This window comes from Saimiri boliviensis, chromosome 20 (assembly GCF_048565385.1).
Source record: "Saimiri boliviensis isolate mSaiBol1 chromosome 20, mSaiBol1.pri, whole genome shotgun sequence".
NCBI classification, from domain to species: Eukaryota; Metazoa; Chordata; class Mammalia; order Primates; family Cebidae; genus Saimiri; species Saimiri boliviensis.
Window position 1 is genome coordinate 3,056,734 of NC_133468.1, and position 24,419 is coordinate 3,081,152.

Genomic DNA, 24,419 nt, shown 5'->3' on the forward strand with positions numbered 1-24,419 from the left:
ACATGTAAATGTGTCATTGTGGTGAGGTAGCCTGGCCGAGCGGGGTAAGGCACTGGATTAAGGCTCCGGTCCCTTCAGGGGCGTGGGTTTGAATACCACCGCTGCCAGTTTGCTGTCGTTGAGTCACTTTTCTGCCCTGTAAGTTATAAAAGGAGTAATGGGCCCCGCATTTACTCAGGATCTGAGGTTCCATTTGGCAGCGTGCAGCTGTCGAGTGGATGCGCTCTGTGATGAGTTTGTCCACAGCAAGTGAAGGTGGGTTGAGTTCTTAGAAGTACGGGTGGTTGAGGCTGGAAAGCAAAAGAGTAGGTGCCCTCTTCTCTTAGTGCCTCTGCACCCGGTGGACATTGACAGTGGGGTGTTCTAGGTTAAGTCCCCAGTGTAGTAAGAGTGTGTGATGAGATAAAATTTACTCTAAGCTGTTTCCCTCCGGTTTCAGACCGGGGATCCTTTGCATGTTACACGAGTAATAGCCACTATGCCACAGAAACCCACAACTTGCCAGCTTGTCATAATGTTAGACGAGTGTTCTCTAGCTGTGAAAGGAGAGCCCCACAACCCTCAAGAGCATACACCTGCGTGTGGGTCTATGGCCAAAGTCTTAATAGCAACTCTTGGTTCCGGGGTGGCTTGCTTAGTCTCTTATTCACGATTCTTTCCAATCCCCAGCATTCCCGGAAATCTTGGTGATGCCACCACTAGACACTGTTGTGGGGCAAAACTGTCAAAGTAACACAAAATTTAGTTGAAATGAAAAAGAGTGGGCTCGTCCGGGATTTGAACCCGGGACCTCTCGCACCCAAAGCGAGAATCATACCCCTAGACCAACGAGCCGGCTGCCGGGAGCGGCGCAGAACCTTCCCATGATTGTGCTGCTCATGGGTCCGTTCACCGAAGAGCGGATTTTTTTCTGCCAGCTTAAAATTCTCAAGATCTCTCAGTCCAAGCCCAGCCTGTCCTCGCTGCTCATCTCCGCCTCCGCCTCCATCCTCGGCCGCCGGTCGCTCGACGCAGGGTAAATGCTCGGCACAGCCCTGCCTGCTCTGGTCTCCCGGAACCCGAATGAGCGCCTGGCTACCGTCGGTCCGCTCGGGCAGCAGCAGGGGCGTCCGTCCGCCCTCCAGGCTGGGCGCCCCTTCCCGGGGAAGTCCGAGAAAGGCGCAAATCCTGAGGCCCAGGGGCAGGACGCAGAGGTTGGCAGAGCCGGAGCGCTCGGGAGAGAGCGCCGGACCCGCTGTATCAGTAGCTGCCAGGAGCGAAGCGAAACCAGGGGCGGGGGCTCTTTATCGTCTTAGGAAAAGAATTTGAAAAATGTTCAGGAAATGTAGGGAAGTGTAGGGCAGAAACGATCGATAACCGGGAACTCTGTCTTCTGGTGGTGACTCGGGCCCCTGGGTTGTTGCACAGCTCCGAGGCTGGGACCCGCGCGCGCGCTCCCGGGGTGCAGGGGCCGGGGTCCTGGCTCTTGGCCCTAACCGCGTTCTCTCGGGATTGTCCCCGGGCCGCCTCCAGCACAGGGCAAAGCCGGGGTCTCCAGCTGGGTGGGCGCCTTCCTCTTCCTTCGCCTCGGACCTACTCTCGCCTAGCGCGCTTTAATTACACTGGTTTATTTATTAGTAAAAATAGTGACTCGGGGCCGGGCGCGGTGGCTCAAGCCTGTAATCCCAGCACTTTGGGAGGCCGAGGCGGGTGGATCACGAGGTCAAGAGATCGAGACCATCCTGGGCAACATGGTGAAACCCCGTCTCTACTAAAAATACAAAAAATTAGCTGGGCATGGTGGCGTGTGCCTGTAATCCCAGCTACTCAGGAGGCTGAGGCAGGAGAATTGCCTGAACCCAGGAGGCGGAGGTTGCGGTGAGCCGAGATCGCGCCATTGCACTCCAGCCTGGGTAACAAGAGCGAAACTCCGTCTCAAAAAAAAAAAAAAAAAAAAAAAAAGTGTCTGGGATTCCCTGCTGTAAAATTCGCGATAATCTACTCAGCGCTCAGTCACAGGTTTATTTTTGTGTCACTAAAAGAGACATTTGCTGTAAAACAGCGTGGGATGGTGGTTAAGCGACTCCGGGGACCCAAGGCTCATTTTTCCATTCGCTGTCTCCGCGATCTTGCTCTGCCTGCGCCCGCCGCTGCCCTCGCGCCTCCTCTCCGCCTCTCCACGCTGGACTCTCCTGAATGCCGCGGCTCTTCCCACCGTGAGCGTTTCAGATGAAATGTGGACATTTCCGATTAAACGGCCCTGGGTCCGCCCCGCCCGGGACAGCTCTCCCTGGTCCCAAGCCTCGCAGCCACGCCTCCACCAGCGCCACCTGGACAGGAGCGCGAGCGTGGAAGACCTCTCGGCCCCTCACCTGGATGCCATCGAATTCGGCCAGGTGACCAGTGAGGGCATGGGAGCGGCTGTGGGGCCCAGGCTTTGAACGCCCCAGAATGCGAGGCCTGAGGTTCGCCCACCTGTGTGTCCGCTGACTGTGCGGTCTGCCTGCCAACACCCCCACGCACAAGCGCACGCACGCACCCTGGGAGCCCGCGGTTTCCGTCCCGAGGGTATCGTAGCTCGCTGCTGGTCCCCGTGGCCTGACTTCTAAAGTAGGGTGATCTTCCTGCGGGGCAGGCGATGCGGGATCCACGAGTTTCCGAGCGGCCCCAGGCGCGCGGGCGCCGCCATGTGCCGGTGGGCTCCCGCCCTGCGCGGAGCGAATCCCTCCCGGCCTTGACCGCAGTCTCGGCTCTCCGGACCGAAGCGGGCGTGGGTGACCGAGGGAAGCGCGTCCTCCCGGCCGGGGCCGCAGGCCCCGCTCGCTCCTCCTCCCCACCCAGTCCACGCGGTCACCGCTCCGGTCTCTACCGAGGCGGCTGCGAGCGGTTTTCTCGTCTTTGGTGCACCGGACACGAAGTTTTCGAACCCTGAGCGACCCCGGAGTGGCGCCTGTACAGGCCGCGGCCCCACGTGCGACGGGGACTCGCTCACGGCTTTTTGAGGCCCCTTCCGCTGGAGAGGGGGCGCCTGCGACGGGGGCGTGCGCGGAGGGGCCGGGCCGCCTCCGCCTGTGCTCAGGCCCCGGAGTGAGCCTCGCGGGAAAGACCCAGGCGCGGGCGGTCCCGAGAGCCCCGGGGGCCCCTCCTGCGCCCGGGCGCGCCCCCACTGTTCGCGGAGGCCTCGGGCTCCCTTTCCACTCCTCGCGTAACAGCAGGAGTGAATCAGTCGGAAGGCCAGCATTCGTTCGGTGTCTGTTTTGTTTAAAATAAGTTTTTTCTAAAGGCTTGAAAGCGAATCTTGGCAGGGAGAGCCGTTAGGCCCGGGTCACAAGTACGGCCGTCCGCGCTCCTCTGTGTTAACGCACGGAGAGGAGTCAGAGCTTGCAGCGCGGAGGCCGCGGGGACCCGGAGGCCGAGGGCGCGGAGCCGCCAGGCGCGGAGCTGTGGACCCCACGCTCAGCGCGCGCGGGGAGCACGCCACAGACACGCCAGGCGGGAAGGGGCGCGGTAGTGCCGTCGTCTCCCCCCGGAGAGAGGGACAGAGACACAAAGGCGAGTCCCTGGCAGGAGCGGGAAGAACGGAGGGGAAGGGAAAAACGCTCCCGGCGAGCGCGCGCAGACGCTAAGTGAGCGGGGTCGCGGAGAGAGGGCGCGCGGGGCTCGTGAACCCGTGATGAAAAAGGAAGCCCGCAGCGGGTCTGACTCCTCAGGAGATGAGAAAACGGCAGGGAAGCAGCCTTCCGCGGCGGGTACCTGGGAGGTGAACAAAGTCACTCCGCCACGGTTCCGCCTCCCAGGAAGGCAGGAGTAGGTTCGCGCATCTTCCACTGTTTTTCAAGGAACAAAAGCAGAAGCAGGCCCCAGCGAGAATTGAACTCGCGACCCCTGGTTTACAAGACCAGTGCTCTAACCCCTGAGCTATGGAGCCAACTACGGGTACCGCCTTCGCGCACAAGCAGTTGCCGCCGTCGCCAGCGTTGCGCAGCCGCAGTCCGCCGAGCCCGGCCGAGCTCCGCGGCGGCTGGACCCAAGCACCGCCCCCGGCCTGAGTCCCGGGAGGAAGCTCCGCGCAGACCGCGCTGGCGTTGGGCGCTGGCGTTGGGCGCGGGCGCGGGCGGCGGCGGTCCGGTCGGGTCGGGGCGGAGCCCAGCGCGGAGGGCGGCGCGGGGCGCGCGGATTGGAGAGCCCGCGTCGCGGCGTGTTGTTGGTGAGGCCCCTGGGCCGGAGGTCGGGGCTCTGCAAGTCACGGAGGGGTGTGCGCACGCGAGCGGGGGGCCCGGGGCCGAGCAGGTCGGGCGCGACCCGGAGCGAGCGGGCAGTCAGTCGGGGAGCAGTGGAGGCCGAGGGGGGTGGGGAAGCGGGGAATCGCGACGGCTGGGCGTTTGGAGGCGCTGGGGCAGAAGGGTCTCGGTAGGGTTGCGGGGGGGTGCTAAGGCCCCTGGGTTCCCCCGCGTCTGGATACTGAGCGGCCCCGTGAGGTTCTGATGGCAGAGGCCTGGGCTTATGGCTCAGCAGCTGGGGCCAGCGGGTGGATAAGAAGGGCCCAAGTTAGGCCAGTTGTTCTCACAGACCCAGAGATCTCTAGAGTTCATAACGCCCAGAGTATAGGAGAGGGATGTGTATACACGTGTCCTCACACCAGCATCCTGACATCCAAGTTACTGCACTGCTCTGGTGACCAAGAAAGAACATCTCTTCCCTTCGACATGCAATTGTTACAGTAACTGTTGTTACATTTCTTCAGATATATAGATATGTATGTAGTTATTCTGCAAACACACACTCTCAGACACACGATTACACCCATGAACACAAAAACTGAAAATATACATGTGGAGAGCTACTCCCAGTCCCTAGACCTGACCCTTATGTGGTGCCTCCACCAGACATTGCACCTTCTGGGACCTGTCATGCGTTCTGATGCCCGGTACATTTATTGGATGGTACAAAGGGAATTATGATACTTAATCAAAAAGCCATACAAGCCAGAAAACATTAGCGCTTAACAGTAACAATAGGTGATTTAGTTAGGAAATGAATGTTAGAGATTGGTTTTCCTTACGGAAATCGGAGGTATTCAAATGCCGGAATTGGCTACCAGGTTTTAGAGGTGCTCTGCGTGTATACGCAAGACATAGGATTCATTCTCTGGGATGCTTCTGTAGGCAGGACTTTTAATTGGTCCTGTCCTCAGCCCAGAGGATACAGTATTCTGATTATCTGGTGCTGTGTCAACTGGGCCTGCCTTTGGTAGTGTCATGCCTGCCCCTCGAGAACCCTATGTGCAAAGTGAGCTTGAAGCATCTCAGAGACACAGCACTGAAGCTCCATGACACAGGGCAGTTCAACTGTCATTGTCCCTGCTTGCCAGCACATCTGTCTAAATAACCTGTGTGGACAGAATTAGATCTGAGCCTGGTATTCTGTTCATCCAGCCTGGTAGCCAAGTAGTGAGCAAAGAAGTCTGTGGCCCTTGCCTAAATAGAAGGTGGTTAATATTTAAAAACAAATCGACAATAGAATATGACCAAACTGACTTCGGTCTGTTTGCGATACTTGAACCTTATGCCATGCTTATAAATGCTCTCTCCAAAATACACACACACATACACACACACACACACACACACACACACACAAGAAAGGTGAGATATAAACACACACTGCTCCTACATATAAACATGCACACTTACTCACTCTGGCAGAAACCCTGGCTCATACTTATGCTCTTGCACTCGGATCTAGGGAGCAGAAAATGAGCCAAGCTAACTCTAAAGAGAGTTCATAGTCTTCATTTTCGTCTCCCCACCCCCTTCCCAGGGGAGCACTGAGCAGGGAGCAGCCCACTGCCACCCTTCCAGAAGCCCAGCTATCCAGAAGCTGGAGAACAAGTAGACAAGGGCTGAGGTTGGCCAGGGGAATCCCCTCCAGCGCATAGGCTGAGAAGGCCTTGACAGCAGGGTGCTCTGCTGTTGGCAGTTTCCTGAAAGAGTCTGTCAGGATCATGTTTGTGCTGTTTGTGCGTTGTTCAGAACTGGCTGCATCTTTAAAATTGTAAGTACTGGCCGGGTGCGGTGGCTCACGCCTGTAATACCAGCACTTTAGGAGGCTGAGGTGGGTGGATCACAAGGTCAGGAGTTAGAGACCAGCCTGGCCAAAATGTTGATAACCCCGTCTCTAATAAAAATACAAAAATTAGCTGGGCGTGGTGGCACGTGCCTGTAATCCCAGCTACTCAGGAGGCTGAGGCAGGAGAATCGTTTGAACCTGGGAGGTGGAGGTTGCAGTGAGCCGAGATCGCGCCATTGCACTCCAGCCTGGGTGACAGAGTGAGACTCCGTCTCAAAAAAAAAAAAAAAAAAAAAAAAAATTATAAGTACCATCTTGTGTTTTGTGTTTCAGAGTTCCAGAAGCCAAAACAACAAAAAGCAGTTCAGGTACAGTGGCTCACACCTGTAATCCCAGCCCTTAGGGAGATGGAGACTGGAAGATCACTTGAGGCCAGGAGTTCAAGACCAGCCTGGGAAACATAACAAGACCCAGTCTCTAAAAAACAGTTAAAAAGAGGCTGGGCACAGTGGTTCATGCCTTTAATCCCAGCATTTTGGGAGGCTGAAGAAGGTCGATCACGAGGTCAAGAGATCCAGACCATCCTGGCCAACATGGTGAAATCCCGTCTCTACTAAAAATACAAAATTATCTGGGTGTGGTAACAGGCACCTGTAATCCCAGCTACTCGGGAGGCTAAGGCAGGAGAATCACTTGAACCCGTGAGGTGGAAGGTTGCAATGAGCTGAGATCTTGTCACTGCACTCCAGCCTGGTGACAGAGTGAGACCCTGTCACAAAAAAAAAAAAAAAAAAAAAAAAAAAAATTAAAAAGAAAAAATAAAGTTCCAGAAGCTTTGATCTCCTTATCCCAGAAGTGTTTATACTTTGGCACTGGAAAGTGGGGGAGTCAGGTGTTTGTGAGAGCACATGCTGGTTGTTGCTTTGGTCAGGACGCACCCATCACTGTATCTTCTGGCTAAGAGTGCTGGAGAGCTGTGATACCCAATGGCTGTTGTCCTGGTCTTCTCTCTCACAGACTGTCTAAGGACCTCCTTCCAGTTCTGGCCTAGACTGTCCTCTGAGCTGGGAGCACAGGGCTCCTCCCTGAGTAGATGACCTGTCAGGCCAGCTGGATCCAGAGGTCCCAGAACTTCTCAAGGCAGAGCTGGCAGCTATCCAGAAGGCAGCAGCCATGGTAACAAACCTGGCTGGCGGGGGCCCAGACCTGTCCCCTGGCAACGGGAAACAGCAGGACTGGCTTTGACATTTTTTTAGGGAGTCGGATGCCTTTCCAGTCAGGGCAGAAGCCCTTTGGAGAGCTGGGCTCCCGACCTCACCAGCCTCCACCTCCTGAGGGCTCTGGCCAAATCCACATGTGTCCTCAAGAAAGAAACCCCCAAGAGTCCAAAGTCTCTCTTCCCCTGCTCAGTTGGCCGTCGTCTCAGTCTCCTGCCTCAGGGTTGTGTCTATAGCAGCCAGGATCTGGAACAGGGAGGGCAGACCCAAGATGGACCAGGGAGCTCTGGGGAGGCGATATCCCTTCCCACCGGCAGCCCGGAGACAGCAGCTCCCCAGCAGTGCCGCTCAAGGCCAGATTCGCAAGTAGGTGCCCGTGGAGCAGACAGAGAAAAGCGGGAACACGCGCTCCTGGAAGTTGACACGGAAGGTGTAGAGGTGGCGCATGTCCTCCACGGCGTAGAAAGACACGGCTCCCACCTCCAGGTCCAGGGCCACCCGCACACGCGACAGGTGCCCGCAGCTGAGGGGCGACCTCTCGGGGCTGGTCACGGCCCAGTACCGGCCGCCGTTGAGCTGCAGGGCCCAGACGCCCTCCTCGGGGGTGAAGGGCGTGAGGCCCTTTCGGCGCACGCTCTCCCGGGCCACGCCGAAAGCCCAGCCGTCCTTCGAGCCCACCTCCACCTCCCAGTGGTGCCGGCCCGAGGAGAAGCCGCAGGACGCCAGGACGCGCGTGTTGGTGTCGAAGCGGCGGGGATGGTTGGGCAGGTCCTGGGCCCGCTCGCCGAGACGCACACTCTTAAGATCCAGAGAGAGGATGAGGCGCGGGTTGGCCGTGTCGGGATCCAAGGTGAGCTCCACTGCAGGCAGAGACGGGGAGAAACGTCCCCACGAAGGCTTGGCACAGTCTTTGCAGGGCCCGCCCGCCCCTGCTTGGCAACCTGCGTGCCTTTCCCTCGAGAATCCTCCCAGCATCCAGCGCCAAGTCCCAACCAGCCCCCACTCTCTGCCTCCCAGCTATTTTGCTTCCCTCCTCCCTCACCACTCAACAAATACTGAAATCAAACAAATGGAATGTATGGGCCTGATCTGAACCCCAATTCAAACAAATCTGAATGCTAGACATTGGAAAGAATCATTAATCTCTCCAGGTACGATGACTGCTTTATGGTTATGTTTTACAAACTGTTTCTTTAGAGCTAACACACTGAAATATTTATGGCAATAATATGTTGTCTCTGATGGGCTTTAATACAGTGGGGCCAGGCACCTTGACTCCCGCCTGGAATCCCAGCGCTTTGGGAAGCCGAGGGGGAGGATCGCCTAAGGTCAGGATTCGAGACCTGCCTGGCCAAAATGGCAAAACCAGTCTCTACTAAAAATATAAAAGTTAGCTGGGTGTGATGACATAGACCTGTAGTCCCAGCTACTCTGGAGGCTGAGGCAGGAAAATCGCTTAAACCCAGAAGGCGGAGATTGCGGTGAGCAGACATCATGCCACTGCACTCCAGCCTGGGAGACAGAGGAAGACTCCTGTCTCAAAAATAAAAATAATAATAGGCCGGGCATGGTGGCTCATGCCTGTAATCCCAGCACTGTGGGAGGCCAAGGCAGGCAAATCACAAAGTCAGGAGATCAAGACCATCCGGACCCACCTGGTGAAACGCTGTCTCTACTAAAGCTACAAAAATTAGCTGGGTGTGGTGGCACATGCCTGTTGTCCCAGCTACTCGGGAGGCTGAGACAGGAAAAGTGCTTGAACCCGGGAGGCAGAGGTTGCAGTGAGCCGAGATTGTGTCACTGCACTCCAGCCTGGTGACAGAGAGAGACTCTATCTCAAAAAAATAAAAATAAATAATAATTATTATTATTATACAGTGGAGGCTAGCCGAGATGGCTCACAGCTGCAATACCAGCACTTTGGGAGACCGAGGCCGCTTGATCACTTGAGGTCAGGAGTTTGGGACCAGCTTGGCCAACATGGCGGAAACCTTGTTATGTATTTTCTCTACTGAAAACACAAAAATTAGCCTGGCGTGATGTCCTGTGCCTGTAATTCCAGCTGTTTGGGAGACTGAGGCATGAGGGTCACTTAAACCCAGGAGGCAGAGATTGCAGTGAGCGGAGATCAGGCCACTGCGCTCCAGGATCTCACTCTAGAGCAAGACCCTGTCTCAGAAAATAAAAGAATCCCATGAGAAGTGGATAGCAGTGTCTATGGACGCTATGGCCACTAATTGACCACTGCTGAAGGTGAGAGACGGGTATGTAACCTTCTTTATACTCTTCTCTCTACTTTTGAGTATGTTTGAAATTTCCCATGATAAAAAGTTAAGGCCAGGTGCAGAGGCTCATGCCTGTAATCCCAGCACTTTGGGAAGCAGAGGTGGGAATACAGCTTGAGCCCAGGTGTTGGAGGCCAGCCTAGGCAATATAGTGAGACCCCGTTTCCACAAAAAAGAGAAAATTCAGCAAGCATGGTGGTGTGCTTCTGTAGTCCCAGCTACTCGGGGCGGCTGAGAAGAGAGGATTGCTTGAGCTTGGGAGGTTGAGGCTGCAGTTCTACTGCGCTCCACCCTGGGCAACAAAGCAATACTTTGTCTCCAAAAAAAAGTTAAAATACGTACACTTATTGTGAGCACTACTACCGTCCAGGCCCTGGGGATAACACCGAGTATCACAGTAGTTCGGCCTGCCTCCAGCTTCCTTCCGGCACAAGAAGGATTGTGGATAGATGATAAACATAGCAGATAAAAGGGACCAAAAGAACAGGCTGTAACTTCAACCGGAGTGGCCAGGGAAGACCCTCACTGAAAAGGGGCATCGAGCAGACAGATATAAAGAAGGCGAGGAAGGCTGAACGTGGTGGCTCACGCCTGTAATCTCAGCACTTTGGGAGACCCAGGCAAGCGGATCACAAGGTCAGGAGATCAAAACCATCCTTGCCAACATGGTGAAACCCCATCTCTACTGAAAATACAAAAATTAGCTGGGCGTGGGGGCATATGCCTGTAATCCCAGCTACTCGGGAGGCTGAGGCAGGAGAATCGCTTGAACCAGGGAGTCAGAGGTTGCAGTGAGATGAGATTGTGCCACTTCACTGCAGCCTGGCAACAGAGTGAGACTCCCATCTCAAAAACAAAAACAAAAAAAAGAAGGCGAGGAAGCGAGCCATGTGACTGGCTGGGGAAAGCATGTTCCAGGTAGGGGGCTGGGGCGGGGGAGCCTTGCAGTGCAAAGGCCCCGAGATGGGTGTGTGCTTGGTACACTTAAGGAGCAGCAGGCAGGATATGTAGCTGCGTGGAGTAGCAGGGGTGTGCAGTGAGGCCCGATCCCTCGGGGCCTGGAGGCCCCCATGAGGACTTTGACCTGTACTAAGTTAGAGGGGCTGTGGCAGGGCTCTGAGCAGAGGAGGGCCTAGTCTCACTCAGGTGCTTTAGGTGTCACCCAGACACACTCTGACTTAGCTCAGACATCAGCATCAGGAATATGTGCCCTCCACCCCGCTCCCCTGAATGCTGGATCCCAAACGCTGGAGCTCTGCAAGACTGAGAACCATATTCCTTCCAGCCTTCAGCCTCCCCTCGCTTTCCTGGTCCCCTGTATACACCTCATCTCTAGGAGAGGTTTCCACCTCTCTTGGAGTGGGGACTGGGGAGCGGCTTGACCAGATGGCCGAGCTGCCTTCCCCAGTCTGAATATCTCGTGGTATGGAGCATTCCTGCTCCTAACCTGCCTGCAGCATTTGGGCCAAGAGGCCCCACTGCCATCTGTGTCAGAGTTCCCAGGCAAGGACAGGGAGGGGTAGGGGACAGAGGGACAGGGTTGCCGAGGTGGGTCGGTGGAAGGAACCGACCATATGCAAAACCCTGAGGTGGTCACCAGCAGGGAGTAGGTTGTCTATGTGGCAGACAGTCCATACCCACCATCATAGCACGATCCCTACCTTTCTCCTCTTTCTCCAGCTCTCCCCGAAGGTCCTCTGAAGAGGAGAAACAAAACAGGGTGTGCATGAGCGACATGGGAGATTCTACGGCAAGGTCACCAGCTCTTTATAGCCCAACTGACTCACTCATTCCTGAGACTCCTGAGGCCAAGAATGAATGTGCAGGCACAGGGCCAAGCATGGGGGGTGGGGGGCAGGGGGCCAATGCCCAAGCATTCTAGCTCTACCTGAGTGGCTCTGAGTTGAGCTCTCCCTACACAGCCATCTTCCTACCCCCAGAACCCCTAGCAGCACCCTCTACCCATCTGTCTCTATGGGAAGCTGCGTGGCCTGGGGAGGGGGCCTGACTAGATTTGCCACCACAGGCCCTACACCAATCTACACCAATCTAGCCATGGCACAGCCATCTCCTATGTCAACACACAGCTTCTGGAAAGCACACCCAGGGACCCCTGAGCCTCTACCACACTATGTGGCCCCGCTCGGTACCCAGGCCCCTACCTTTGAACTTCTTCAGCAGCCCTTTTAAGACAAAGGTCTTGAGGGAAACATTCCAGACTTTATTCTTCATCTCGGAAGAGACTGTGGTTGGCTTGGGGCCAGGCACATTGCTGCACCTGCAGGAGAGGGGCTCTGAGAAGGCCATGGGCACCGTTTTGCTCCCACGGGCTATGACAGTTAGGATGGCAAGGTCTTCTTGGCAGAAAGAGGTAGAAAAGGGAGAACCAGACCCCTTTCAGAAAAACCCATGGCCAGGCAGGCAAACATTTGTCTCGGAAGGTCCCCGGGCAAGCCAGTAGGGGGATCAGGAGGTGAGAACTCAGCGGGTGGGGAGAAAGAGAAGGCTCAGTGAAAACGGAAGAGGCAACTTAGAGAGGCCCCAGGAGCTGTGAGGTCACTCACCTGCTCAGCGTGCTTTTGAATTCCTGGAAGGAAAGGTGGAAGAAACCAAATCAGCATCAGGTAAACTCCATTCGTCTTTGAGAAACAAAGCTTGTCCCTTGCTGTGCCTCCAAGATGTAAGCAATAATTAGGTGTGCCACACCTCACTGGCCGCATGGACTTCAGGTGACAGCAGCTTCCAGGGGCTACTGGCTGCAAGGTGTCTCATCCACACAGTGAACTCCCTCACCCTCTGCCACAGCTCTTCACATGCTTTCTATCTTTTTTTTTTTGAGGCAGAGTCTCCCTCTGTCACCCAGGCTGGAGTGCAACGGTGTGATTTCAGCTTGCTGCAACCTCTTCCTCCCAGGTTCAAGCGATTCTCCTGCCTCAGCCTCCCAAGTATCTGGGACTACAGGCGTGAGCCACCATGCCCAGCTAATTTTTGTATTTTTAGTAGAAACAGGGTTTCAGCATGTTGGCCAGGATGGTCTTGATCTCCTGACCTTGTGATGTGCCCACCTTGGCCTCCCAAAGTGCTGGGATTACAGGTGTGAGCCACCACACCCAGCCGGTTTTTTGTTTTTTAGAGATAGGATCTCACTCTATCGTCCAGGCTGGAGTGTAGTGGCGTGATCATGGCTCACTGCAGCCTCAAAATCCTGGGCTCAACCAATCTTCCTGCCTCAACCTCTCATGTAACTGGGACTACAGGCTCCTAATTTTTTAATTTTCTGTAGAGACGGGGTCTTGATATGTTGCCCAGGTTGGTCTCAAACGCATGGCCTCAAACAATCCTCCTGCCTCATCCTCACAAAGTGCCGGGATAACAGGGATAAACCACTATGCCCAGCTGCTTTCTTTATTACAGAATCATCACTGGCGCTATCCCGTGGACCCAGTGCTGCCTATGTCCTGAAAACCATCTGAGGGAGGTCACAGCCCTTATGTACCTACTGCTCACTCAGCACAGTGATGACTGTTCTTAACCTATCTGTGGTTTGTGAAGTTTGTCTAGTGGTTTATAACTATTTTGTTTTTTAGTGAAATACAATAGAAAACATCAAAGTGTATACACCTAGCAAAGGTATTATTTTCTGAGCCTTTTTCTCAAGCATATGATTCTGAAATATGATATAAATTATTGTGGCTCATAGTCAAGAAAGTTTTATCATGTCCCTCTAGATCTCCAAACCCAGGAAAATCAGGGGGACTTCTTTCCAGTCCCCTTCAGCTCCAGATCATGTGATTCTCCTAACCTCCCAGGACTGACACTGTTCTCTAGCTGCGGGTCCTGATACCTCAGGATAAATGACTCAAGCTCCTCGCTTAGCAAGACTCACCTGGAGAAAGTCAAGGTCAGGCTTTTGAGCTGTCTCCTGGATCTGGCTGCTGAGCTTGGACAGCTGGGTGATCTCATTCCCGAGCTGGGCCAGGTTCTCATTCTGCTTCTGTGTCACCTCCCGGGACAGTTCCTCCAGGCGACCTAGCAGCCGGCCCTCCTGCTCCACTAGGAAGGCCCTCAGCGCCTGGAACTCTGCCCCCACCTTCTCCTGCTCCGCTGCCATCTGCTTCTGTCTCAGGAAGAGAAATTAGAGAGGTAGGGGGCTTGGGCATGGAGATAGAACATTTGGCCAGGGACCTGAGTCATCTCACCGGGCAAAGCTTCGTCCCTGTCACTGCTGGAGGATCAGAGACACGCCATCTATGCACATAGTGCATACTTTATTTTCAATGTCCCAGCTCCAAAGAAGCTATAGTCTCGACACATGCTTTTCTCTCCCTTGCCACAGATGTGCCTGCACATGTCTGTGGACCTGGGCTCCAGCACCTAAAAGCCTCATACTCTACCTAGAAGTACGCCAACCTGCAGCTTCCGTACTTGAAAAGTAGAAGGGAGGCCAGGTGTGATGGCTCACACTGGTAATCCCAGCACTTTGAGAGGCCAAGGCTGGAGGATCACCTGAGATCGGGAGTTCAAGACCAGCCTGAGCAACATGGCGAAACCCCGTCTCTACTAAACATACAAAATTAGCTGGGCCTGGTGGCACATGCCTGTAATCCCAGCTACTCAAGAGGCTGAGGCAGGAGAATCACTTGAACGCAGGAGGCGGAGGTCGCAATAATCCGAGATCATGCCATTGACATCCGACCCAGGAGGCAGTGCAAGACTCCGTCTCAAAAAAAAAAAAAAAAAAAGGCAGAAGGAATAAATTAGTGCCTCCTGGGGCAACCATAGGATTAAATGGAGATTGCTTTTTCTTCCTCAAGCACATTTACTCCATCACTCTCAAACTTTCACTCTTCACTTTACTTCTTTTTAAAGGCGGTCTTTCCGTTTAGTAATTACAATGGTAACAAATGCTCAAAATACAAACCCTGGGAGATGCAGGAGAGTAGAAAGGAGGAAGAAAAATCCAATGCCAGTGACCAGACGTAGCAGCATACCCCCAAGGAACTAAGTGAGAATATGCTACGTGCAAGCTGGCTATTCTATTCTTTCCATTAACGGCATACGCGGGATTTTTTACTCCTTAGTTTTCAGATGCAGACTCATTCCCTGATCTCTTGATTTCTTTTATGTGAACACATTTGTGGTACTCAGTATGTCCCACCAGGAAGTTCCTCTTCCTTGAAAACTCCTGGGCGGAGGAAGGGAATTCCAGGAAGTTGGGAGACCCGGGTTCAGGTGTCCCACAGTGCCCTCACCTTACCTTCAGCTTCCAGGCAGGCTGCAGTAGCCCTTAGCGCCTTACAGGTATTAACTCCCTCAACCCTGACAGCAGCCCAGTGAGGTGGGCACACTTCCCCTCGAGTCTTACAGGTGAGGAGACAAAGACAGACACATCACCAGAAAGTGTTAAGCCAGGCTTCTAGGCCAGGGAGCCAGACCCCAGAGCCTGAGCTGCTGGCAGCTACATCATATTGCCTTGCAAGGAAATAACACAGGTGAAACAGTATTTGCCAACATACTAGTCTAAACCAGGGTTTCCCAACCTTAACACAGTTGACATTTTGGGCCAGATACCTCTTGATCGTGGGGGGCTGTCCTATGCTTTGCAGGATGTTTAGCCAGCCCTTCTGGCCTCTACCACCAAATGCCAATATCGTCCTTATCCCATTGTTGACAACCAAAAATATAGTATCTCCAGACTTTGCCAGATGTCCCCTGGGGTAGAAGTATTTTCAAATAAGAATATTTCCTCTCCCTTTTATGTTGCAGCGATATTTAGACTCTACCTCTCATGTTTCATTAAGCAGGGTATTGTAAATGACACGAGTATCGTAAATCATAGAAGTATTTTATCACTGTGAAGAATGGGTGGAGCTCATTCTTTATGTAGTCTCCTGTAATCTCAGCACTTTGGGAGACCTGTAATCTCAGCACTTCGGGAGACTGAGAGGAGTGAAGTCTGAGAAGGGGGATTGCCTGAGTCCACAAGTTCCAGACCAGCCTGGGCAACATAGGAGACCACCCTCTGCTACACCTCTACAAAAACTAAATTAAAAATTCGCTGGGTGTAGTGGTGCACACCTGTAGTCCCAGCTACTCAGGAGGCTGAAGTGGAGGGATCACTTGAACTACTGTAGCCATAGTGACAAAGTGAGACCCTTCTAAAAGCAAAGCAAAACAAAACAATAAAAACGAATGTGGGGGTGGATGGGCGGGTGTTGGCAGAGGACAGGGCTGGAAGGTGCGAAGCAAGGCCTGGGGAGTTGGCTCAGAGACCTCCGCTGCCACCAATGCCTGGGAAGGCCCTCTGGTTCATGGATGTCAACCACTGACAGAAGAGCTGTGTTGGGACTGTATCTCCAGCGGAGGAGGGATGAAGGTCTAGAGGGTGAGCTCACGGAGGGAAGTAAGTGATCGAATGGGAAGGTCTGGGATGAACACTGGATGCAGGCGTAACAGATGTAGTTGAGGGTCTGGAACCGACCTTGGGGTGTTTGAACTCCAGGCGTCTCCCCTACCTCTCCTGACATTGAGGCTAGGAGGGTCCTCTCGTTCCTCTTCCTCCAGTTCCCTGCCTTGACAGGCCCTAGAAGGTCCTTTCATTCTTTCAACACCTATTTACCGAACTGGGAACTGAATTTGCAAGGTAGAAAATGACCATTGGTGATTCATGTTTGCCTATCTTCACCAAAATGAGCCCCCATTTCACTTTCCTGTTCTATTCTAAGAAAGAGAAAATATCTTCCAACTTCGGGTGGAGAAGTGCCAGTACCCAGACCCTGGGCTGTGCAGCAGGGGTTACCGTGAACCCAAGACTCCAAACTTCCTCCTTCTACCAGAGCCAGGGGGCAGCCCTGACACCCTCTAGCCGTTTCTCCCTTAGCTCAATTTCAAATCAAAATCTCTGAAAATGAAATTTTTTTTTCACTACTGTTTTGTTGACAAAACATGCCATGAACTGATCTGAGGCTCTTTATTGTATTAATATTCCCGCTTACTGAATATTAATGTTTCTCTGCAGAAATATTAATGTGTTCTACTACCAGATGCTTCCACAGGCCCTAACTGGTATGTTATGTAATATCAGAGTGACTGTACATTCTGATTCACCGGGACAGTTGCAGTTTAAGCCAGTAGTTTTGCAATAATTATTTTAGCACTCTCAAAAGCGCTGGTTTGTGCAATAATTATACGGTCACCCTATATAATATACACTCCATTATCTTTGTGAAATCCTCCCTCTGGTTCCATAGCGCGTACTCTAACACCGCATACCAAGCCCTGATGCTGAGTGGGCCTCTGTTGTCGCCCACAGGGTGCCTGGCTCACCAGGAGCTCCTTGCTCTCCTTCTCTTCCGTGGACCGGAACACCTCGTAGTCCTCCAGCTCCTTCTTCAAGACCCTCAGCCTGGACTCCAAGAGCTCCTGCGGGTGAAGGGAAACAATTTCAGGTGTGGGGAGGTGGGAGGATTCTGGAAACCGGCACCTGTGCCTTCCTGGAGCCAGCCAGGAGAAAGGGAAGCCCCTGCTCACTGAGGGAGAGGCCGGGTAGAAGTCATCTCTACAGGCTGCAGGCCACACTTCGAGGCGACTCTGAGGGCCTCGGGATCTTGCTTCCCCAAGAGCATCTGCTGGACCAGCCAGACTGAACACGAGCCTCCCGCAGCCCTACCTCTCTAGTCGTCTCCTCTGCTCTCCACCCCACCATCAGGAAGCCCTCTGGGTAGGAGAGTTGGAGCAGGACAGGCGAGCAAGGAGAGGCTGGGAACTGCCACCCGAGCCGCCCCGCCCCCACCCCTGCGTACACATTTGCGGGGCTCGGCGAGAAAATAGCAGAGGACGGGCGCCCAGAATCGACAGCCGTGGCACAGTCAGACGGCTCTAAGTGCGCTGCTTAACCCGGGAACCCCAGCCCTGGACCTCTTGGAGAGGTCCTCCAACCCAGTTCCACGAGGTGAGAACTTTGAGCCGAGCCCGCTTCAGGGAAAAAGATAAGATTCGGGGCGGCGGCTGCGTGGCTGTGCCGGAGACTTCCCGCGGGCTGAGAGCTGCGGAGATGCAGACGAGGCTAGAGGCTCCAAACAGACAGGAAGAACATCGCCAAGTCCGTGGGGGACGTCGCGCAGGTGGCCCAGTGTCTGGCTCAGAGGGAAACGCAGCGGTGGTGGGGTGGGGTATTGGTGATGTTAGGGGTGACAGAGAACAGCGCTCAGCCCAGGAACGAGTCCGAGGCTTCCCGGAACAGGCGAAAGAAGGGAAGGGCTCACCCAGGCCTCCTGACTACCCGTGTGTTCTCTGCACCGCGAGCGAGGGAGCCGGGGACCCGAAGGGAAGAGTGGGGCCTGCGCTCACCTTGGCCTCCTGCACCGCCTCGTCCAGCGGCAGCACGGCGTGTTCGCGGTGCTCGCGGGCGCGGTCGCACACCACGCAGATGGCGCGCCCGTCGTCCTGGCAGTAGAGCTTGAGCGGTTCGCCATGCTGCACGCACCGGGCGGCCGCTGCCCTCTGGGACCCGTGCTCCCCCGGGGCGGCCGCGGGCAGGCTAAAGCGCCGTAGCAGCGTGGCCACCGCGGCCAGCTGCCGGTTGGGCCGCAGCTGGCTGGGGCGCGCGGGCTCGCGGCACTGCGGGCAGGGCAGTGGGAATGGCTGCGCGCGGGTCGCGGCCCCTACGGCCCCGGCGCCCGGGCGCTCCCAGCAGCGCCCTATGCAGGCGCGGCAGAAGCTGTGGCCGCACTCGACGGACACCGGCTCGCGAAAGAGCTCTAGGCAGATAGAGCACGTCGCCTCGCCCTGCAGCTCTGCCGCCAGCGCTAGCGCCTCGGCCCCGGTGCCGGGGCCGGTCCGCGGCCCCACCGCCGCCATGTGCGCTCTCCGCTCGCCTAGGTCTGGTCGCGCCCGGGCGGCCACTGGACCTCACAGGACGCGGGTCGGAGCGCGACGTCCGGGCTGGCCGCCGAGTGCCCACTGGGAGAGGAAGGGCGGGGCTGCCGCTGGACAGGCCGAGACCTGAGCCCAGGGCGCGCCGGGCGGGGAGCCGCGAGGCGCGGCGCAAGTCGACTGCGGGCGGGGAGGCACCGGGCCGTTTAAGTGCTGGACAGCGCCCCGAGCCCCAGTCTGCGCGCTCCCCGCGCCCCGCCTCTCCATCGCCCCCGCCCTGACCGAGTCAGCCGCGGGAAACAGACCGCGACAGGTGGGCGCACAAACCCTGCAGGGCGCCGCTCCCGGTTCTTGACCGAGGCCGACCCAGCATCGCCGTGGCGAGGGCCTGGTGCCCGGGCCAAGGTGTCGGGTTCCCCTCGCGCAGGTTCGCCCCGGCCCTGTGCTGAGCTAAGTTTAGCGTCTGGAACCCGGCCCTGTCTCCTCACCCGCAGGCGTGGCCTTGTGCCCACTCCATTTCTGCGACTGTCCTCCCTCTTCTTACTATTTGAACAAATAATACATTTATGATTTTATTCAATATTATTTCCCCCCACCCCAAAGAAAAAAAAACGACAGCGCCCTGCGTGCCCCGTCTGTCCCCACAGCCCCACCGGAGAGCTGCGGGTGTCAGCCACGTCCACGCCCTCCCTCCTGGTTCACTCTGGAGGCCGCTTGCGTCAGGCGTTCCCCCTGCATCCTCCTCGGAAACCGTCAGCGTCACCGGGAACGCCCGCGGTTCTGACCCGAGGGCCTCGCCCCCTCTCATCTGCCCGCGGATGCTGACTCCGTCCCGAGGTCGCCTCTCAGCGCCTCCCAGCACCGTGTCCCCGACCTTCCTTCCTTCCGCTGTTGCCGAACCGCGTGGCCCCTGCGCTGGCTGCCCCCCTTGCATGGACCTCTTTTCTCCCCCCACTTGCACCTCATTCTCCCTCCCGCCTCCTTCGGTTTCAAACGTCTGCGCCCCGAAAGCACACGCTGTGTCAAGTCGCCTCCCGGCGCGCCCGCCGCCCGGGGCTGGCTCTGGGCCTGCACTCTGTCTCCTCCGGCATGTCAGCTCTAACGTGGACGGTACCAGGTCTGCTCACGGCCGAATCCTGTTTTTAGAGCAGTTCTTGGCAAGCTCAGTAACGTTTTCTTGAATTAAACGGGGTTCAGAATTCCGAAGACGAGCCGCAGTTCACGGTGAAAAGCAGGCCCATGGGCTGTGTCCCCCCGAGCAGTGAACTTCACAATCCTGGATCCTGTCAGTCGAACACTCTGTGTTTTACTGCCTCGATCTCTTCTCTTGTTCGGGTCACAGTGCATTTTTGACACCCCGCTTGATGATTTTCTCTCCTTTTTCCACCGCTGCTTAGCCGGGCCTAACTCCTCCCTCTTGGAATCCCCTGGTCGAGATCCGCTGCTGTGGAGTCGGCGGGGGACCCTGGGCCGGGTTTTTGCAGCAGCTGAGATCAGCTCACAGCGGCCGCCGTCCACGCCGGGTGCCGCGAGCTAAGCAACGAATAAGGTCGGTCCAGGAGGAGCGGGCCCCGGAGGTGGGGATGTAGCTCAGTGGTAGAGCGCATGCTTTGCATGTATGAGGCCCCGGGTTCGATCCCCGGCATCTCCAGCGACGTTTTGCACCTTCAATACCTGTTTTCGATTTTCCTTTCAAATTTTGAAATTTAGCACCTTCGCAGAGCGCCAGGAAAAACCCCAGAGGTTGGACGCTGCTGGGTGGAGAAACACCGCGGCGGCCCCTGCCCTCCTCTGGGCCCCATTCATTGTCTTTCCCTCCTGTTTAAAAATCCACACGGTGAGAGCTCCAGTGGCGTCAGGATACACTTGTTTTTCCATCTCTGTGCCGTGAGCTTCATCTCGGGTAGAAAATGGCTTGGTCGGCCGGGCGCGGTGGCTCAAGCTTGTAATCCCAGCACTTTGGGAGGCCGAGGCGGGTGGATCACGAGGTCGAGAGATCGAGACCATCCTGGTCAACGTGGTGAAACCCCGTCTCTACTAAAAATACAAAAATTAGCTGGGCATGGTGGCGCGTGCCTGTAATCCCAGCTACTCAGGAGGCTGAGGCAGGAGAACTGCCTGAACCCAGGAGGAGGAGGTTGCGGTGAGCCGAGATCGCGCCATTGCGCTCCAGCCTGGGTAACAAGAGCGAAACTCCGTCTCAAAAAAAAAAAAAAAAAAAAAAAAAAGAAAATGGCTTGGTCGCTGGTAGGGTGGAAGAAGCAGAAAACAGACATAAGTGGGAGGGACGGTCAGGTTTGAACGGATGACAGAGTTTGAATTTCCCAGGAGTCGAGACACTTTCGTAGTTTTACCACACTCCAAAAAAATCCAAATTCAAACTCGTAGCTGAGTCCAAATCTAATCTAGAATAAAAAATTGCCGAGGGCTCGGTACCGGGCGCCCGGCTAGCTCAGTCGGTAGAGCATGAGACTCTTAATCTCAGGGTCGTGGGTTCGAGCCCCACGTTGGGCGTGGCCAGTTCTTTTACTCCTAGATCTGCGATTATTGGCTATACCTAAAAATACATTTGGCTGAACAACTCTTAGGTAAATAATCTGTTCTGAAGTCTTCTGCTTCCGTGTGTGCCATACTCATGTGGGGGCTCCACAGTTCGTAGTCTGATGTGTATCTAGTGACACGATTAGGGTTTTAAACTCTGATAAAATATACCCAACAAAATTTACCACTTTTTTTTAAAATTGCATTTGAGGTTTGGGGGTACATGTGAAGAACATGCAAGATTGTCGCATAGGTACACACATGGCAGTGTGATGTGCTGCCTTCCTCCCCTTCACCTGTATCTGGCATTTCTCCCCATGCTATCTCTCCCCACCTCCCCAACCCCCATCCCTCCCCCATTTCGCCCCAACAGACCCCAGAGTTTAGGGCTCCCCTCCCTTTTTAACTGTGTAGTTCTATAGCATTAAATACATTCACATCGTTGTACATCCATCTCCAGTCCTTTTTCATGTTTCCCAGCTGAAACTCTAAACCCATTCAACACTAACTCCCCATCCCCTCTGCCCACAGCCCCTGGCAACCACCATTCTACTTTCTGTCTCTATGAATTTGCCTTCCCTAGGTACCTCATATAAGATGAATCATGCAATTTTTTTTAACTGTCTTATTTCACTTCATGTCTTCAAGATTCATCCATATTGTAGCATGTGTCAAAATTTCCTTCCTTTTAAAGCTGATTAGCATTCCATTGCATGTGTATATACCACATTATCCATTCATCTGCCAATGGACACGTGGTTCCTTCCTTTTTTTTTTTCTTTCGTTTGAGACAGAGTCTTGCTTTGTCGCCGGGCACCAGGCTGGAGTGCAGTGGCGCGATCTCACCTCACTGCAATCTCCACCTCTGGAGTTCAAGCAATTCTCCTGCCTCAGCCTCCCAAGTAGCTGGGACTACAGGCGCGCGCCGCCACGCCTAGCTATTTTTGTATTTTTTAGTAGGGACGGGGTTTCACTATGTTGGCCAGGATGGTCTCGGTATCTTGACCTCGTGATCCGCCCGCCTCGGCCTCCCAAAGTGCTGGGATTACAGGCGTGAGCCACCGCGACCGGCCGCTTTTTCTTTCTTTCTTTCTTTCTTTCTTTTTTTTTTTTTTAAGAGTATGCATCACTAAGTGAAATTACTGGTCATATGGCATTTGTATGTTTAAGTTTTTGAGGAAGTGTCATACCATTTTCTACAGAGGCCACGCCACAAAATCACCTTTCAAGTGATTCTCCTGCCTCAGCCTCCCTAGTAGCTGGGACTACAGGCGCCCACCACCATGCGGCTAATTTTTCTATTTTTAGTTGAGAAAGGGTTTCACCCTTTTGGTCAGGCTGGTCTGGAACTCCTGAACTCAGGTGATCCGCCCACCTGAGATTCCCAGAATGTTGGGATTTCAGGCGTGTGCCACTGCACCTGGCCTTTTTGTTTATTTTGTTTTTTGACAGAGTCTCTTGCCCAGGTTGGAGTGCAGTGGTGCAATCTCAGTTCACTACAACCTCCACCCTCCATGTTAAAGCGATTCTCCTGCCTCAGTAGCTGGAACTACAGGCATGCGCCACCACCATGCCCAGCTAATTTGTTCTGTTTTTAGTAGAAACCGGGTTGCACCCTGTTGGTCAGGCTGGGTCTTGAACTCGTGGTCTTAAGGGATTGCCTGCCTCAGCCTCCCAAAGTGCTGAGATTACAGGCTTGAGCCACTGTGCCTGGCTGGTACAAGTATAGTTTTATTTTTCTGTATTTTATACAAAATTTTGTATTTTATTACTGTTATATTTTGAAGATCTTCTTATTTCAAGACACAAAAAATGTCTTCAATCTTTTTTTACTGCTGCACCATATTCCACTGTAGATGAACCATCTTTTATTTAAGAGATCACTTATGGATGGACATTCATATTGTTTCCAGTTTTTTTATGCTACAGTTAATGATGTAGCAATTGTCATTTTACGCTTTTACACTTTATCTGTGGAGGTAATTACCAGAAGTGAGATTTGTTGCATGCAGGTTTACATGCAAGTAATTTTGTAAAATAGGTAAATCGCCCCACTGTAGAACCTACCATTTGATATTACCTTCCACTAGCCATGAATGAGATTGCCTGTTTCTCCACAGTTTTGGGGAAAATGGGCTGCCTTGACAAAAGATTTAAATGTGTGACTCCCCAACTTAAGGTTGCTGGAGTCCCTCACTGGCTGCCTACAGGACATACCCACTGGAGGGCCTACGGGGTGCCACCTGATAGGGAGAAGGACCCTCCCACACCCCTTTACATCACACAGGAATGTACTCAGATAAAAGATTTTGCAGAGTACAGTGTCACTTTTGTTTATAGTTCTTAATCCAATTCTATATGACAGCACTGTTTTTTCTCTTTTCAGGGCTGTTTCTGAAGAGGCTATCAAGTTCTCTTCACTTGCAAAGCCAGGACACCATTAGAAAGGACGGCTCGGTTGTTTCTTACTCTACACATCTTCTTCCTTGCACAGGAAGAATCCAACCAGACATAAGAAATAAAATTTATGGCTGGGTGCAGTGGCTCATGCCTGTAATTCCAGCGTTGTGGGAGGCAGAGGCGAGTGGATCACCTGAGGTCAGAAGTTCGAGACCAGCCTGGCCAACATGGTGAAACCTCATCTTGACTAAAAATTAGCTGGTGTGGTGGTAGGTGCCTGTAATCTCAGCTACTCAGGAGGTTGAGGCAGAGAATTGCTTCAACCAAGGAGGCAGAGGTTGCAGTGAGCCACAGTAAGCTGCAGTGAGCCAAGATTGAGACATTGCGCTCCAGTCTGAGAGACAAGAGCAAGATTTTGTCTCAAAAAAGAAAGAAATAAAATGTATATGTCATTTTCCATTTGGCCTTGGTGTCATATGGAACATGTATAAATTATTAGAGCACAAATATGTTTTGTGAAGTGGTCTACAAAAATGATTTCACATAATTTATACATAAATTATTAATCAACAATTTCTGAACGTTTTTATTTTAAAACCTCATTTCAAGGCCGGGCGCGGTGGCTCAAGCCTGTGATCCCAGCACTTTGGGAGGCCGAGGCGGGTGGATCACGAGGTCAAGAGATCGAGACCATCCTGGTCAACATGGTGAAACCCCGTCTCTACTAAAAATACAAAAAATCAGCTGGGCATGGTGGTGAGTGCCTGTAATCCCAGCTACTCAGGAGGCTGAGGCAGGAGAATTGCCTGAATCCAGGAGGCGGAGGTTGCGGTGAGCCGAGATCGCGCCATTGCACTCCAGCCTGGGCAATGAGAGCGAAACTCCGTCTCAAAAAAAACAAAAAAAACAAAAACAAAAAAAAACCTCATTTCAAACAGAAAATTATCTTCAGGTTTAATATATTCATGGCTGTTATCTACCCTAACCAGTCTAAAATACTCCAGTGTCTCTTTCTTTACCAATCACTGGTTTCTCTTTACTAAACTTGAGGAAA

General features: G+C 53.9%; 1 protein-coding gene, 2 long non-coding RNA genes and 4 other non-coding genes across 8 annotated transcripts; 4 read left to right on the forward strand and 3 right to left on the reverse strand.

Annotated features, from left to right (window-relative positions):
• Positions 1 to 762: 762 nt before the first annotated feature.
• On the reverse strand, positions 763 to 834 carry TRNAP-UGG (transfer RNA proline (anticodon UGG)). The gene has a single exon. It is a non-coding gene; the product is annotated as a tRNA-Pro (tRNA).
• Positions 835 to 3,834: 3,000 nt separating this feature from the next.
• On the reverse strand, positions 3,835 to 3,907 carry TRNAT-UGU (transfer RNA threonine (anticodon UGU)). Its single transcript has one exon. It is a non-coding gene; the product is annotated as a tRNA-Thr (tRNA).
• Positions 3,908 to 4,029: 122 nt separating this feature from the next.
• Positions 4,030 to 6,887, forward strand: LOC141582518 (uncharacterized). Its single transcript, XR_012515357.1, has 2 exons — positions 4,030 to 4,186; positions 6,382 to 6,887. It is a non-coding gene; the product is annotated as an uncharacterized LOC141582518 (long non-coding RNA).
• On the reverse strand, positions 4,899 to 19,825 carry TRIM7 (tripartite motif containing 7). Of its 2 annotated transcripts, XR_012515356.1 has the most exons (8): positions 17,900 to 19,825; positions 16,877 to 16,972; positions 13,437 to 13,667; positions 12,115 to 12,137; positions 11,713 to 11,828; positions 11,212 to 11,247; positions 7,147 to 8,125; positions 4,899 to 7,105 (listed from the first exon to the last, which is right to left on the reverse strand). XR_012515356.1 is itself a non-coding variant. In XM_010332726.3 (7 exons), the coding sequence occupies exons 1-7, from the start codon at positions 18,407 to 18,409 to the stop codon at positions 7,614 to 7,616; spliced, it is 1,524 nt and encodes a 507-aa protein (XP_010331028.2). In that variant the 5' UTR covers positions 18,410 to 19,825; the 3' UTR covers positions 4,899 to 7,613. The 2 variants fall into 2 exon arrangements, 1 of the variants encoding a protein (XP_010331028.2); XM_010332726.3 differs by having other exon boundaries at positions 4,899 to 8,125.
• Positions 16,968 to 23,669, forward strand: LOC141582519 (uncharacterized). Its single transcript, XR_012515358.1, has 3 exons — positions 16,968 to 17,501; positions 19,822 to 19,973; positions 23,352 to 23,669. It is a non-coding gene; the product is annotated as an uncharacterized LOC141582519 (long non-coding RNA).
• Positions 20,004 to 20,075, forward strand: TRNAA-UGC (transfer RNA alanine (anticodon UGC)). Its single transcript has one exon. It is a non-coding gene; the product is annotated as a tRNA-Ala (tRNA).
• On the forward strand, positions 20,866 to 20,938 carry TRNAK-CUU (transfer RNA lysine (anticodon CUU)). The gene has a single exon. It is a non-coding gene; the product is annotated as a tRNA-Lys (tRNA).
• Positions 23,670 to 24,419: the final 750 nt, after the last annotated feature.